Raw genomic sequence first — 16,462 nt, 5'->3', positions numbered from 1 at the left:
GGCCCTCCTCCTCCAGAAATGACATTTAGGGACTGCTTTCCTGACCCTGGAGGATGGATCTTTCACTATACTAGCTGTCTTCCTCCACTTGTGGAGAGAATCAATGGTAAAAATTATACATGAACAAAGAGTATTTTTATTATAAGCATAATACTTATTTATTATGTATTAGTCCAAGTCCACAAATATTTGATGACACTACTATTCAATGGAATTTGTACTAAACTTTTTGGGCACTGGCTCTTTTCACTGGAAACAAAACTAGTCCTTAAAAAATAACAATCCTGCTTTACCTATCATTCTTTATTGCTTCAGCACTTCTTGCTTCAGCCACCTTCTTGGCTGCATAATAAAGGCTTAATCCACTGAACAACCGGAAAACTGTTTTCCAACAGCACATCACTGTGTTCCCTTATACCAGGGGTCCTCAAACTTTTTAAAAAGGGAGCCAGTTCACTGTCCCTCAGACTGTTGAGGGCGGATGGCAGACTATAGTTTGAAAAAAATATGAACAAATTTCTATGCACACTGCATATTAAAAATTAATTAAAATTAATTATAATTAAACATAATTAACAATTAAAAAATGTTTGCTCCGCTCCCTCAGGCTGCAGCAGAAGCCCAAGATGAGGTGGGGAAGAGCATGTCCATATTCAAGGGACATAGCTACAACACAACCAAGGCACTATAGTATTTTGCACAATGCAGCTGATGACTGCAACTGGCATTTACAAAGAATGAAGCAAAGATACTAAGGATAAATACTGTTAATCCCACTCTTAGTATTTGAAGCAAGTCAGCCCAGAACAATTCCCACAATACACAATGGTTGCATTTGGATGCAGAGCTAATGACTACCATATTTTAGTGCAACCTTGCCAAAACTGGTACTGTCCAGATGAGTTGAATTACACCTTCCATTGGCCATGCTGGTTGGGCATGATGGACATTATAGTCCTTGCTGCCACCCCACTTCCAAGAGAGCGGGAAGCCGGAGAGGCGAGCGCAGGGCGGCTCCCCTGGCCAGGAGAGGGCCACAATGAGGAAGGTAAGGACTGCTTTTGGGACAGGGCCATCGCTGGCCAAGCAGGGCACCTCCCACCTCTCCTCGCCATGGAGGGCAGAAGCATGGTGGCCGCTCGATGACGCCTCCACAGCGGCCTTCTCTGGGCAAGCCGTGGCTGCCTCGCCGAGCCCAGGCGCAGCTGCTCGACAGCGGCAGCAGCTTGCCCAGAGAAGGCCACAGTTCCCGCAGCCCAGGGGTGTGGCTCACATACTTAAAAATGAATTTAAAAAGTTATTTTTCTTACCTTCAATCCCTTTTTAGCATCTTTGTCTCTCTCTCTCTCTCTCTCTCTTCCGCCCACCTCTCTTGTGTTTCCTGCTCCGTATTGCAGCTCTGTATATGTGTGCGATGGGAGTGGGAGGGGGAGAGCTGGTGCTCACGCAGTTTAGCTGTTACAATTTGGTGCGTGTGCCAGCTCTGCTCAGTTTCAGAGAATGCCTGTGCCAGCTCAGAGCTTTTGGACTTGCTTGGAGATCGTTTTCTCCAAGCAAGTCCAAAAACTCTGAGGCAGGCCAGATAAATGAGAATGGCAGGCCATATCTGGCTCACGGGCTGTAGTTTGAGGACCTATGCCTTATACATACCCTAGTATTTCCCTTCCCCCTCTTGTATGCACCCCTTAACACGGTGACAAGGTTTGAGAGTGTCAAAGAAGCTGAGAGAAATGCTGTCATGAGGCCAGAATATTTTCACTAGGCTGGTCTCCTAGAAGGGCCATCCAAGACAGAATGGTCCACACTGAGACACCAGGAGTAATGGCCACATCATCAAAAGAGAATGGACTTCATTTATGGTGCTAGGGGCAGAGAAACTTCTGAAACTACTGGACAGTAGTGTGCAGTTGAAGGTGACACTAACAGAGGATCTTTCACTGACAACAGTCGTGATGCTAAAGCTAACTTTGATTAGTATTGCACAGAAAGAGGATGTAATAATCCACTTCTGAATGTTCCTACCTCAAAAATCCTATGATGAAATGATCCAAAATGAAACAAGAGATAGTGCCAGTAGATGAGACCCCCAGGTTGAAAGGAACTTTACAAGCTACTGGAGAAGGTCGAAGAACAAATATCAGTAGCATTGTCATTAATGGAAGTCTAGTGGCCGATAGGCATAGAGGTGAAATGGAAGTCCAGTGCTACACAACACATACAAGTGGAGCATGGAACATGAGAAGTACGAATCAAGGCAAATGGTAAATTGTCACAGTACTTGGTGTGAGTGAACTAAAGTGGGCTGGAATGGATCATTTCCAATGAGATAACCACATGGTGTTTTATTCTGGAAATGGCAAGCTGAGAAGAAATGAAGTAGCTCTGATACTGTGGCAAGACAAAGCACAGACAGTAAGGGCCTATAATGTGATCGCGGGCGCGCTTGGAGTGAGACAGGAACGCTTGCAATCGTCACCCGATGTGAAGTTCGCGACCTGTGGCAAAATTTTTATGAAATTTCTGTTCGTGACCCGATTTGATCGTGAACTGAGGCATTCGTGAGCCGAGGTACCACTGTATTTCATGTACCTGTTCAGACAACTGTACACCTGGACTTCATCAGATGACTAATACAGAAATCAAATAGCTTATGTAATTGGAAACAGAAGGTAGAAAAACTGTAGTCCTGTTAAAAAAATACCAGGGGCAGACTATGGTAGTGATTATGAGCTCCTAATTTCAAAAATCAGAGTCAAGCTAAAAAAGATCACCAATAGAACATAGTGCCAAAATATAACTCAACCAGTATCTCCAAAGAATTTCAACTCCACATAAAGAATACATTTGCATTGCTCACCTGAACTGACCATGAAAGAACCGTGGACTGAAACCAGACGTATTACTAGAGAAAAATACCAAAGGATATTCCTTTAGCAACAAGAAAGAAAAAGCCTATACAGATGACAGAGGAAACCTGCACAGTTGCAAAGGTCAGGTGAGAAACAAAAGCAAAAAGTGACAAAAATATGAAAAGAATCTTGAACGCAACTTTCCAGCAACTATCATGTACAGACAAAAAGAACTATTACAAACCAGTGGAAAGGAACAGAAGAGAGCAACAAGAAAGGAAAAACAAGGGACCTCTTCCAGAAGTTCCAAGAAATCAAAAAGAAATTCAAACCTAGATTAGACATGCTAAAAGACAAACAAGGGAATGTACTTTCTGACCAGGAGAAAATAAATAAAGAAAAAAAGAACAAACGAACTATACAAAAGAGATGAAAGGATGACAGACCTCTTCAAAGTAGAATTCTGTAACAGCCTGCAATATTAGAAAAAGAAAAGAAGGCTGCTCTGAAAGCACTTGCACAGAACAGAGCACCTGGTGGGGAAAGGACACCAGAAGAACTATTCCAGGAGGCAGAAAATGAATCAGTCCAAATCCTAACCAAAATATGCCAACAAATATGGAAAACAAAACAACAGCCCCCAGAGTGGAAACATTCAATATATATTCCAATCATCATAAAAGGAGATGCAAAAAAATGAAGAAAAAGAATGCTATATGACTATTGTGTTAATTTCCCATGCAAGCAAAGTGATGTTCAAAGTGTTTCCACAAAGAATATTACCCTGTATGGAGGAAGAAATGCAAGAAAGAGAGTGGCACTAGAGATCATATTGCAAAAATATGATGGCTACTGAAGTGCACCAAATAATAATAAAAGACATCAGACAAGGATGCATTTTATCGTCCTATCTGTTCAATCTGTATGCAGAACTTATGATAAGAAAAGGTGGATTAGAATCAGAGGCAGGAGTAAAATTTGATGGAAGAAAAATCACTGATTTATGATTTGCAAATGATACTATACTACTGGCAGAAAGCAGCAATGTCTTGAAGCGACTCTTGATAAAAGCGAAAGAAGAAAGCCCAAAAGCAGGAGTGCAGCTGAAAAATTAGGAAAACAAAAATTATGTCCACAGAAGAATTACACAATTTTACTGTTAATAATAAAAAATGGAAATTGTGAAAGATTTCACATACCTTGCTTCAGTCATCAATTTCAGCAGCCAAGAAATTAAAAAAGGACTGAAATTTGGAAGGGCAGCAATTAAAGAACTAGAAAAGATCATCAAGAGTAAGGATGTTTTACTGGACACCAAGGCCAAGATCATCCAAACTATTGTATTCCGAATCACTATATATGGGTATGAATAAAAATGATGTGTTCGTTGGAGAAGAACTTTGTGAATACTTTGGACTGACAGAAAGAGAAACAAGTGGGCCTAGGTCAAATCAAGCCAGAACTTTCCCTAGAAGCAAAAATAATAAAACTGAGGCTGTCATACTTTAGACACATCATGAGAAGGCATGAGAAGGATTCACTGGAGAAGACAATCATGTTAGGAAAAGTTGAAGGCAGAAGATGAATAGGAGGACAAACATGTGATGGATCAACTCAAGGACTCCACAGCCTTGACTTTACAAGAACTGAGCAGGGCTATAAAGGACAGCACACTTTGGAAGTCATTCATTCACAGGGTTGCTGTAAATCAGAGGCAATGGCACATAGCAACAACAAAATGTATCTTTTCCAATAAAAAGGGTTTTGAATTTTGCCCTAATTGTTCAGCAAAGTGTAACAATCCATTGGACAGTACAGCACAGGGGTTTAGGGGCTGAGTATTTTAAAAATCTACAACTGCCTATCGCTAACTTTGTTCACAAGTAGAACTGTTTTATTGATCTAAGTCTAATTCAGTTCATATTCAGCCTCAGTCCTCAACTAATAAGGTTGCTGCAAGTACCTCTAGCTTATTTTTGGGAAAAAAACCAAATATGATCATTTATCTCTCTGAGATAAAGAATTTAAGCTGGGTAAGAGTTCTTACTCTAAAACAGATACAAAAATAATCTCATCCAAGGAATTTCCTTGAAACCATGCAGGTATCTTTGCTGAATTACTGATTTCACACACACACACCCACACACACAACACCTATCATTACTATTAGTTGCTTCACAGCAGTAAGAATTGGTATTTTGCAATGAGAAATTAAGCAGTATGCATATCCTACATGTATGTAAGGAAGGAATTTCTTACCGCTGCACCTGCTGGTGTATGAATATGTACAATACACTTAACATCAGGCCGAGCTGCATAAATGGCAGAGTGAAATGTGAAACCAGCTTGATTAACTCCCAGATTTGTGCTTCCACGATCAACCACATCACCTTGAGTGTTTATTTTAACCTGGTAATACAGAAAAATATTTAAATTCTAGAAATCATTTATGTTTATTCAAGATACATTTCTCTACCAAGTACATCTTATTTAAACACACCTTGGACGAATACAAATATAAAATATAAAAAGCAATACAATCAAACAAGGACAGTGCTGAGGACAAAAGAAAGCCCCCTTTTTTGTCATCTGACTGTGAGAGAAACAGGTAACATCAGCAAGTAGTTTTATATAAAAAAGACTCTCTATTGTAGGTGCACACTAACAGTATAGAGCAAGCCTCTAGTCAGGACCAGCTGCCACAGCCATCACACACAGACAATTTATTTAAGTTTTTTTCTAAAGGCAGGTTGCTTACCTGTAACTGTCATTCTTCAAGTGGTCATCTGTGCATCACACATGTATGGGCTTTGCCGTGGAGTGCAAGGTCTGGATCAGAGAAAAACTTCCACAGCTCGGCATTATGGAGTTGGCAGGAGCCCAGCTCCGCCCCCATCCAGGACAGGATAAGCGGGGGTGCTCTTGCCCAGTCCCTCTGTTGCCTGAAGACCACACAAGGGAGCCGGAGGGAGCACAAGGGAGCTGGAGATCTGTAAAGAGGGCATAGGTGACAGTGCCCGTCCCAAGGAAATGCAGGCTGTTGAGCTGATGACAGCCAGTGGGGCTGTGGGTAGGTTGTGTGAATGCACAGATGACCACTCGAAGAATGACAGTTGCAGGTAAGCAACCTGCCTTTCTTCTTTGTGGTCTCTGTACATCACATACATATGGGCAACTAGCAAGCTTACTATCTCAGAGGAGGGGGCTGCTGTCACCGCAGAATTGAGGAGAGTACTGCCCTGCCCAATGTGTAGTCTTGCCTGGTGCAGATTTCTAGCTGGTAGTGACAAACGGAGGTCAAGGACATAGAAGGTCACAGCTTTGCAGATCCTGTGCAGTGAGATGCCAGCTAGCCTGTGCATGTGTGGAGTGCGCATGGGGACATGCAGGGAGGGGAATCCTTGCCATTTTGTAGGCCAGGGAGATGGTGCTGGAGATCTACTTTGAGAATCCCTGGCTTGAGACGGGCTCTCCCGTCTTGTCACCTTCATAGCAAATGAACAGGCAGTCAGTGCACTGGAGTGAGTCTGTCTGGGCCTTGTAGAATTCGAGGGCCCTGTGGACGTCAAGGAGATGGAGCATGGCCTCAATTGGGGTGGCCGGGTTTGGGAAGAAGGTGGGGAGGACAATGTCTGGGTTGACATGGAATGGGGAAGTAACTTTAAGAGTGAAAAGTGGGTCTGGGTGGAGGATGGTGAAGGGGGTGCTGATCCAAAGCACAGCTAGTTCACCGGCACAGCAGGCAGACATGATGGCTACAAATAACACAGTCTTCCAGGAGAGGAGATGAAGATTTGTCATAGCCATGTGTTCAAATGGCCTCTTGGGGAGGGATTGGAGAACCACAGAGAGACTCCAGGATGGAGTACAGGCCCAGATTGGGGTGGGGGGGGCATGTTACAAAGGTCCCTAAGAAAGTGGTGTACCAAAGGGTGGGCGAAAACAGGGGGCCCCTGAATGGCCTCTACATAAACCCTCAGGGAAGAGGGGGAAAGATCTGTGGTGAAGCAGGACTGTAGGTCGGCCAAAATGTGATTGATTGTGGTGCAGGAAGGGTCAAGGCCCTGTGCTCTGGTGGAAGAGAAGAAAGCCTTCCATTTCGCTAGGTAGGATCTGTGCATGGAGGGCTTGAGTGTGACCTGAAGGATGGCAGTGACCATCGGAGGAAGGGAGCCATAGGGTCTGTCACATTGTGATCCTCTAAGTCATCAGGCAAAGAGTCCTGGTGTAGGGGTGCAGCATCCTGCCCCCTGTGCAAAGCAGTGCAGGCAGTGCAGAGATGGACACTGGGGCAGTATCCCCTGGGGCTAGGGCATCATAGATTTGGTCAACCTTGGGTTCAGGAGGGTGGGACATCTGAATGCCCAGGTCCTCTGCCATACGGAGTATGGAAAAGTCAGAAAAGCTACCCCCATTCCAGGAGACAAGGAGAGGACATGATCCAGGGCCCGCCCATCCCAGGATCCCAGGAGTGAACAGAGGCCAGGGAATGAGAGCATATAGAATTGGGGAAATGGTTCTGACCCGAGTCCCATAATAAAGAGCAGTGATGGCGGTGGCTCCAGCTTGGAAGGTCTTGTGGAACTGGTGAGTGGTCGCAATGGGACAGGGCTGTAGGAGTGGCGGCGCTGGGAAATGGGCCTTTTGTAGGCCGCTGTGGGTGATTGCCTGCAGGCGGGGTCCTCACTGTGACACTGTTGCCAGGAAGCCCAGGTCTGGCCCTGCAGGCTTACATCATGGCTGCCCTCTTGACTGGGACAGGCACAGTGGCAGCAGGAGGCAGAGGCCTCAACCACTGCAGGACAGTGATCCCAGTGGTGGGCCCTGTGTCTGTGGCCTAGTTCCTCGGCGTGCCAAGCAGTCTTGGAGCGATCTCATTAGTAGCTGTGGTCTCATGCATGCAGTCTGTGGGAGGCCATAAGAGATGGCGTTGGCAGCAGGGAGCCATGGAAATCACTGGGTTTTCAGAGGAGGTAGGGCTCCGTTCCTTGTGGTGGTCATGACTGCTGCATTGGCGGGAGGTGGGGAGCCTGCAGTGGGCCCAAAGTGTGGCATAGGGCTCTGAGGAGTCAGAGTCGGCGGGGCACAGCCGCCTACTGCACTGGGATCTTGGGCTTGAGGCGATCAGTGCAGTTGCAGGAGGAGGCTAGAGACCATGAGGAGGAATTTCTCCAGTCTGGCAGATGCAAGGGAGAGCCCTCCGAGTGGTCCCTGGACAATGAGGCGGCACCCATGGACAATGATCAAGGAGGCAGATTCCTTAAAGCATGGTGCTTGGCTTCTGCATGGGCGGTGGGCTGTGTGCTGGCATGGTCTCGGGCACAGGCAGCTGGCTCCTGGCCACAGGCAGTACACACACCTCTGGGGAGTCATGGGGGGTGGTGTTTGCAGGCAACTGAAGGGGTCCTTAGCGGCCCGGTGTTTCTTCTTCCTTGCTGCCACTGCTGTCCCTGAAGATCCTTCTCCAGGTGAAGTGGGTCTCTTACTCGAGGTCCTCTTCGTTGATGTCAATGGAGGGAGATTTTTTTGGTTTCCAACATGTCCACGGTGGTGAGGGTTCTTTGCCAGAACGCTTGTTGGAGCCAGGTGTCCCTCTGCCTCCGTTTGCTTTTTAAACGCTTGGCAGTGGGAGCAAGTCTCTATGGCATGCCCCTCGCCGAGATAGAGGAGGCACCTGAAGTGGCCATCCACGGTGGGTAGCTGGGCTGCACAGGAGCAATGGCAAGAAGCCAGGTCAGCCATGTGGAAAAAAGGGGAGCACATGTGAGCACGAGAGAGAAAGTGGGAGGTTATGTTCTCCAAGCAGGAGAGGCAGCAAGGAGAGAGAACAGCTGTACTGGTCTTGGCTTGAGATCGGTAGGTAGAAGAGGGAAGAATTTTTTAAAATTATTTTAGAAGAGGGAAAAAATGGAGAGCAGGTAAGCGAGTGGAAGGTCTGATCGTGAAGCAACTCCAACGTTGTTGAAGAAAAACTGAGGGACTGGGTGGGAGCCCCTCCCTCTTATCCTGCCCTGGATGCGGGTGGGGCTGGGCTCCCACCCATTCTGTGATGCTGAGCTGTGTAAGTTTTTCCCTGATCCAGGCCTTGTTCTATGTGTGTGATGCACAGAGACCATAAAGAAGGTTTTAGTAACAGAAAGCTGATAGCAGGAAACATTACTCAATAAATGGATACAGCCACCAAAAAGGGAAAACATAATCAGTAGGAAACAGTTACTTTTGTACATGGTTATCTTGACCTATTTCTCCTTTTAGGACAGGGGTCCTCAAACTTTTTCAACAGGGGGCCAGCTGCAAGGTGCCAGCAATGGGCATGGACCAGCAAGGCGGTGCTGGCAGTGGGTAGGGGGCATGTGTGCACACATACGGCAAGGTGGGGGCAGGCACGCGTGGCAAGGTGGAGGCTTGCTCACCCGGAAATCGTTTTCTCCAAGCGAGTCCAAAACGATCTCCATGTGAGCAAGCCGCCGCTTCGCCGCATGCGCGGCAAGTCCAAAACCTCTGAGGCAGGCCAGATAAATGGGCATGGCAGGCTGGATACGGCCCACGGGCCGTACTTTGAGGACCCACGTTTTAGGACATACAGAGTCCATCTGCCTCTAGACTTACCTTTACAAATTCTAACCTTCTTGACAGAGATTTATTTTATATTTTCAACCCCCTTGTGTCTCTCTGATAGAACCCTAAGTAACTGACCCTTGTTGTTTGGTCATCAGAAAAAAATATTATTCAAGAGGAATAAATAAACTAGTTGCATGTGGCAGCATTTCAGACATTCAGCCTATATAGCAAGTACATTTGCTCTTCCATTATATGTCCTGTTTTGCCCCTTCAAGAACTTGAAGTGATAAAGGGAGGAATAGTTTTTCTCCTTTCCTATCCTGCAAACATCTAATCTTTAAACAAGAAAACAAACTCTCCTCCCTTTCCCCTGGTCAAGTTCTCCATGGGAAGAGCTTGTTTTGTTCCCCCTTTCCACTAAAACTTTGCTGGAGGTGGCTGCAGCATAGAGATGTTGTTGACACCTTCTCTAAAAGCTCTACCTGTGGAAGAAAGCAAACTGTTTTAGTCCTTCCTTCTTTTTTTTTTTTTTTTTTTTTTTTGAGGAAGCACCAGCAGCACCTCCACAAGGAAGTAATTGCTTGTGGGGTTTGTTTTATATTTTATAACACAAAAATTTAAGAGTTTAGAAAATGTTCCCATCTGAAACATAGTCCTTTTTTACTGCATGGTCCTGGAGTCTCAAATACAATGCTCACCAAGCTATCTGCACACTACTGCTCTAGATTACCACCCCACCAAAATCACTAAAACTCCCCCCAAACTGAGTTGCTTCTCTGCCATTTCCATTCCGATTGGTGGCACAGTAGAACTTTGCATTGTTTGAAGGGGAGACAGAGAACTCCTGATGACTCAGCTGTGCATGAGCCATGGTTTCAGGGATCTGAAGGAAGAAAGGCAAGTAACATGCAGTGATAAGGATGACTATGGGGAATTTGAAATCTTAATAGTAATTGATAAAAAGCTTGGTATTGTGATAATCTTAGGGTCAGAACTGAAGGCCAATGAACCAGAGCTCAATATAGCCTCTAATCCAAAACCAGATATTGTACTGGTGGTCTGTGAGCTACTGCAAACCAATGAAGTGGGTTATGCAAGGCCTACTTAAGTCAGTTATACATGCCAAATTTGTCCTAGAAGTTCTTCTTCAGAGGCATTTAGCTTATACCTATAAATGCATATAATAATTTACCTCAAACTAAAACAATCTTAATAAAACTTCGTAAAATATTAAACAAGAATTTTAATAAATCAATTTCTTTAAAAAAGCAAACGGAATAAAATATATTGCCTATAAATAATGTATTTATCAATTTACTTCTCATTTTTCACTCACAGGATTTCTCACACTCCTGCACCTGATGCAGTGAGGTGGGTACCAATGGAGGCTTTAAAGGTCTAAATTGTTGCAAAAGGTGGCATTTTGAGAGGAACGCTATTCGAGATTTCAATGCTATGATCCCAGTTGAAAAATCACACCGCCTACTGCCCCTATCAAGCCTTCTGTCTTAAATAGGAACAAATAGCGGCTGTTTTTGAAGTCACATTGTGAGGGAATAATGTTCATGATTGTATTTTGCATTTGTGACACTGTGCGTGTGTGTGTGTGTGTGTGTGTGGGGCATGAACTCCAGCATGCTTGACCACAATCAATTTATTAACCAAAGTGTTTTCCAGAAGCAGAAAGACCTGAAAGGAATCTCTGAGCATGCACAGAGCAGTTTATTGAATCTAATTTAGTATTTATTTCTAGGAATTTTCCTTCTGAGTATGTTTGGTCCCCATCCTTTCGGGAAGGACCCTTTGGAATGAGCATGTCTCCTCACTACACACCGATCCTCTAAATGGGTTCCCCCTTCTCTGCTGATATCACATCATGGGGTTGAGAGCCATACCCCTCTGTTCCAAGCCCCCTCCCATTAAGTGTACATCTTGGTTATTTTCTGAGGCTGCCTGCATACCTGGGGAGTCTGGCCTTGAATGAGGGCCAAGAACAACTGTCTTTCTCACTCCCTACACTTACAAATTGTGACTAGGTTCATATGTCACAACATGCTATCATTTTTCGAGCACTATGAACATGCCACATTGTCTAGACTCAGTTGTAGTATATCACAACGATTTGTTCTGAGCCCAGGAACAATTTTTAGATTCATGTTAAAAAAACAATGCTATGAAGCCTCATGGGAATAGCAGTTACAGAAGGGCCCACGCCAGGCATCCAATTTCTATACCCATGGCCTCCTAGAGATATGCATATAATTAAATGCTTTGTTCCTACTGGCTGAGAACTGTGCTCATCGCCCTGTTTACCTCATGGAACACAGAGAAAGTAGGTAAATGTATTGAGAAGAGAGGGATCACAACAAAAGTGTTTATTTTAATGTACCACCTCCCATACACTTTGGGGGCTGGATTGGCTAAGAAGCATTGAAGAGCTGGAGATATAATCAAGAAGGAGAACTAGGAGAACCTACCTCAAAACCTCTGAGGGCCTATCAGGAGGTTGACAGGAAAAAATATAGTAATAAAGGGATTGCTGCTCATGGTAGATGCTGGGATAGGTGGCAAGAGCAAGGGTGGAGAGGATAGATCCAGCTGAGGTTTGTTATCATCTGTCAAGGATAATATGGTAAGTTGCCACCAGCTGCGGCAACCCCCTATCCTTGCTTATCATAATGTACAAGCCACCCTGCATGCATAGCTATGAAAAGGACTATTTTGATTGTTTCTTTTCCACTTTGAGAATTGTGGTCAAAAATAGGCTACAAATGTATGTAAGTATATGTAACATTCTACTTTGAGTCATGCTGCATCATGCCTATCATTTTTAACTTCCATGAATAATGGAAACAAAAAATGACAAGCCAGGGAGGTGAAAGAGTTAGTGTACGGGTTTGCATGACATTGGGAGATGGCTTAGCATATTGTGTGACTCCTTTCTGTTTCTGTTGGGGTGGCTTGTAAACCATCCCACATATCCATGGCTTCTTCAAGGATTTATGCCATGATCAAGTCAAAACTTAGATAAGTCCCTTGGCCAAAACAGCACAGAAAGTTTGCTGCTGTGGCCCTGGCTGATGGCAGCTGGCAAAGTTTCTACTACTAGGGCCTGGATTGTGCTATGAAGATGACTGGTGGGTGTTTCAGAACAGATAAAAGTACTTCTTCACAGAACACATAGTTAAGCTATAGTATTCATTTCCATGAGATATAGTGATGGACACCTTTAAAAAAGAAATGAACAAATTCACAGAGAAGGCTATCGGTAGCTAGTAGTCCTTATGGTTATATGCTGCCTCTTATATCAAAGGCAGCACACCTATGTATCCCAGCTGTTGCTGAACTTAGTGGGAGGGATTATGGGATCCCATGAGTAGTTAGTTGGGTACTCTGAATAGAACACTGTACTAGAAGAATCCTTGTCTGATCTAATATGGCTCTTCTGATGTTCTTATTTAGCAAAATAATACTATTTGCAACAAGAATATCCTTAAAGTTGGCATAATGTAAAAATGTTTATCAAGTCTGTCTCCAAAAGAAAAGTTAATTACCAAATATATTGTTCCACATATCACTCTACCTAACACATGGGGATATAAATACTAAATCCCCTATTCAGAGTTAGTTCTCTTGTACTTACCAAACTGGACGCAGTAACTTCACTATACAGAAGCCCAAAAGGCACAATGAGAAAGTGTTCTTGCTCCAAATTTACTCTTACCTACAAACAGAGGGTATAAAAGCTGTGATATATAAACATGTGTATAATCCAGCTGTGTTGAAAAAAAGATCATAACATAAGTCCATGAATGATGTAAAAGAAAATTAATTCTGAAGTGCAAATGGAGTCTGGAAGTTCTGTTACGAATCTAGCAATTATTTATTTTGCCAGACTACTTCCGGTTCACCAGATATTCTGCAACATTTGATATTTGCAAAGTGAGACTGTAATTCTTAGTACATGTTTAGACCAGAGGTCCACAGCCCAAGCTCCTTCTGTGCAGCCTCCAACCTACTTGTTTACTGCTATCACCCTCAAGGCATTTTCTCCCAGACCCACACTGTTCTTCCTGCCTCTGGTGGCACCATCTACTTCAGTTTTCCCTGCCCCTTTCTTTCAAAAAACACAACAGCAACATAGTCTCTTCTGGTTGCTGTGGTTGCGTTTGACAGCCCCCTCTTGGTCTTATCCCTCATACTAGCATTTTGGCCATTCTGGGTGCTTTGCTAGCCAGCAGAGCTCAGGGACCCATACCACTCAGCCTTTTCATTCCTCCCCTCCATGAATCACCATGTTGAAAGCTATATATGTATGTAATGAAGATAAAGCAGCTGTTTGGGTGGGTACACAACATGTCAGGCCTGCTTTTGCAAAAAAAAAAAAAAAAAGGCGGGAAAATGAGAGTAAAAGGACTGGTATTTTTGCAGAAAGGATACAAAGTGTTTGCATACTGAACATTTTTGGAGGCTCCACCCATCATGGCTCCTCCAAGTGGCTTCCTGATAAGGTTGCTGCTTCAGGCAAGAGCAGTGGTTTTTTTGTAAAAAAAAAAAAAAAAAAAGGTGCCGGAACTCATGTCTTGGGGTCACACTTTTACACTAAAAAAGATTTTCAATTCACCAACTTTTTTTTTGAAATAAAGAACTTGTTTACCTTTTGCACATAGCCAGTCACTCTACACACACATAAAAATAATGGTCGCCGCAGCCAGTAAGCACTCAACATGCGACCACACGACCAGTCCCAAGCCGAACAGCATCCCAAGCCGAGCAGCGCCCTCACAAGCAGTGCGAACACAAAAGCAGCCTGCATGCACTATGTTAATGATTTTTGCCAATGACCTGCTACGCCCAACAGGGCGATTCACAATCCCTTGGAAAAATTCATCAAAAAATGGTGCCGGAACGCTGTTCCGGTGCGTTCTATGACAAAAAAAGCCCTGGGCAAGAGCATGCTTCCTTCTTCAAGAAGAGCTGCTCACTGTGAATTTTTGTCTTCCTTGCTTTTGCCTCTCCTCCCCCACCCACTCCAGTTAGGAGTCTTCCCATGCATCTGTGACTGCAGGATCCAGAGTGGCTCCTTGGGTTGAGAGGGACGGAGTACTCACTTAGGAGGGAAGATTATGGGACTCCTCTTCCCATATCTTCCTCCAGCCAAGTTCCCTTCCAGTTTGCCTCTCATGATAGAAGCTTGGCTGGCAGACACTGATGTGTATGTACCCTGCATATAATCTTAAGTTAACTTAATGGCATATCCTCTGCTCCAGGAGAGAGGCTGGCCTTTCATTCACTCTTTCTAGAGTGCAGATTTAAACATCAGGGCAGTGTGTTTATTAAGAAACAAATCTCACAGTATTCAATGGACTTAAGATTACAACTCTAGCATCTTGTAGGTCAGAGTCATAATCCATTTTTTACATTCTTCCTCGGCTGTGCATATGATCCAATATCCCTGAGAAGTATAGAGGCAGGGGTCTCGTTTCTTCTTTGCCATGGTCAAAATGAAAATCCCCAGCTAACAGTAGCCAGAGGGGGTGGATTTGATGGGAAAGGGGAGTTAGACCCTTAAAACTGCATGTCCCATATTTTTATTTATTCAAGAGTAATATTGAAACTCTGCAACTGGTGCTCTGCTAAAAATACTGTAAGATGTTTGCAAAAGAAAGTGCTGTTTCAAAGAAACGAAAAATTGCAGATGAGCACCGTGTCTGTAATGACTAATGAACTATGGAGTACTTCTTTGTTTACAAGGATAAAGGAGTTTGCCTGATATGTCTTGAAACTGTCCCCGTATTGAAGGAGTGCAATGTTAAAAGGCACTTTGAATCCTGTCACAAGAGTTACTCAATATATCAAGGAGAGGTGTGAGTGAACAAAATAAGTTATCTTTTTAAAAAATCTATGTTTTCGCAGTAAAATAGTTTTAGAAAGCACATTGAGGAGGACCTGTCAACTGTGAGGGCCGGATATCATGCTGCTGAGAGTGATAGGCCATTTTCACTCATGGTGAATTTGTTAAGAAGTGCATGCTTAAAGGAATAGAGGAAATGCGTTAATTGTGTTGATATACCTGCATCTGCTATCCCCAGGCATGTTGAAGAACTAGGAGAAGAGCTGCGTATGCCACTGATTGTCCAGGGAAAAAGTTTTGATTCTTCCCCTTTGGCATTAGATGAGATCAGTGACATTACAGACACTGCTCAATTACTAATATTTATCAGGGGGATAGTTCCAACTTCAGAATTACAGAACAATTGACTGCAGCACAGAGTTTGAAAGGCAGTATAACTGCAGAAAACATATTCTTGAAGGTGTGTGAATAAGTAGAAAAGCATCACAACAGATGGCGCAACAAATATGGTGGGAAGTAAAACTGGTGTAGTTGCAAGAATCAGTGAAGAGACATTGAAATTAAATGGTACACCCCCATGCAATTTCATTGCATCATCCATCAGCAAGCCTTGTGCAGTAAACTTCTTCAGTGAGAAAGTGTAATGTGCATTGTTGCATCCAGCATTAATTACATCAGGCACCATGGCCTTACTCATAGTGGGTTTCAAAATTTTCTCTCAGGGATAGATGCAGAATATGGAGGTGTACTATTCCATGCAAGGTCAGGTGGCTTAGCAAAGTCCTCAAATGTTTTTTAAGTCTTCATCATGAAGTGGATGTCTTTCTTGAGGAGAAAGGAAAGGGTCAAGAAGTACTTTCTGAGCCTGGATGGATTTCTGATTTGGATTTCCTAAGGAATATCACAGAGCATCAGAACACATTGAGTCTAAGGTGGTGGGGAAAAGGAAAGCTTGTGAGTGACGTGCGCCATGTTTTCTGAACTGAAAGCTTTTGAAGCAACCCTAAACATTTTTGTGAAGCAAGTTAGTAAAAGTAACTTTTCCAACGTCTCATGCTGCAATGAACTAAAATGAGGGAAGGACAGGAATTTACAATTCAATGTTGAAAGACACATCAAAGCACTTGAGCCTGTTGCAAGTGGAATTCCAGAACAGATGCACTGATTGCCATACGAGTTGAAGGGAAATAAGAACGTT

At 43.8% G+C, this 16,462-nt stretch overlaps 1 protein-coding gene across 13 annotated transcripts in view; it reads right to left on the bottom strand.

The window, feature by feature from the left end:
- ADD1 (adducin 1) overlaps nt 1-16,462 on the bottom strand; it is a 126,649-nt gene that overhangs the window by 66,799 nt on the left and 43,388 nt on the right. For all 13 annotated transcript variants that reach the window (XM_044418455.1, XM_044418448.1, XM_044418447.1 and 10 more), the window contains 2 exons: nt 13,054-13,134; nt 5,109-5,258 (listed from right to left, as the gene is read on the bottom strand). In XM_044418455.1, coding sequence (XP_044274390.1) covers nt 5,109-5,258; nt 13,054-13,134 — 231 coding nt within the window. The remainder of the gene's footprint in view (nt 1-5,108; nt 5,259-13,053; nt 13,135-16,462) is intronic.

This window comes from Varanus komodoensis, unplaced genomic scaffold (genome assembly GCF_004798865.1).
Source record: "Varanus komodoensis strain SLA01 unplaced genomic scaffold, ASM479886v1 scaffold9, whole genome shotgun sequence".
NCBI classification, from domain to species: domain Eukaryota; kingdom Metazoa; phylum Chordata; class Lepidosauria; order Squamata; family Varanidae; genus Varanus; species Varanus komodoensis.
Note: the sequence above shows the minus strand (reverse complement) of the source record. Positions and strands in the feature narration are given on the sequence as shown.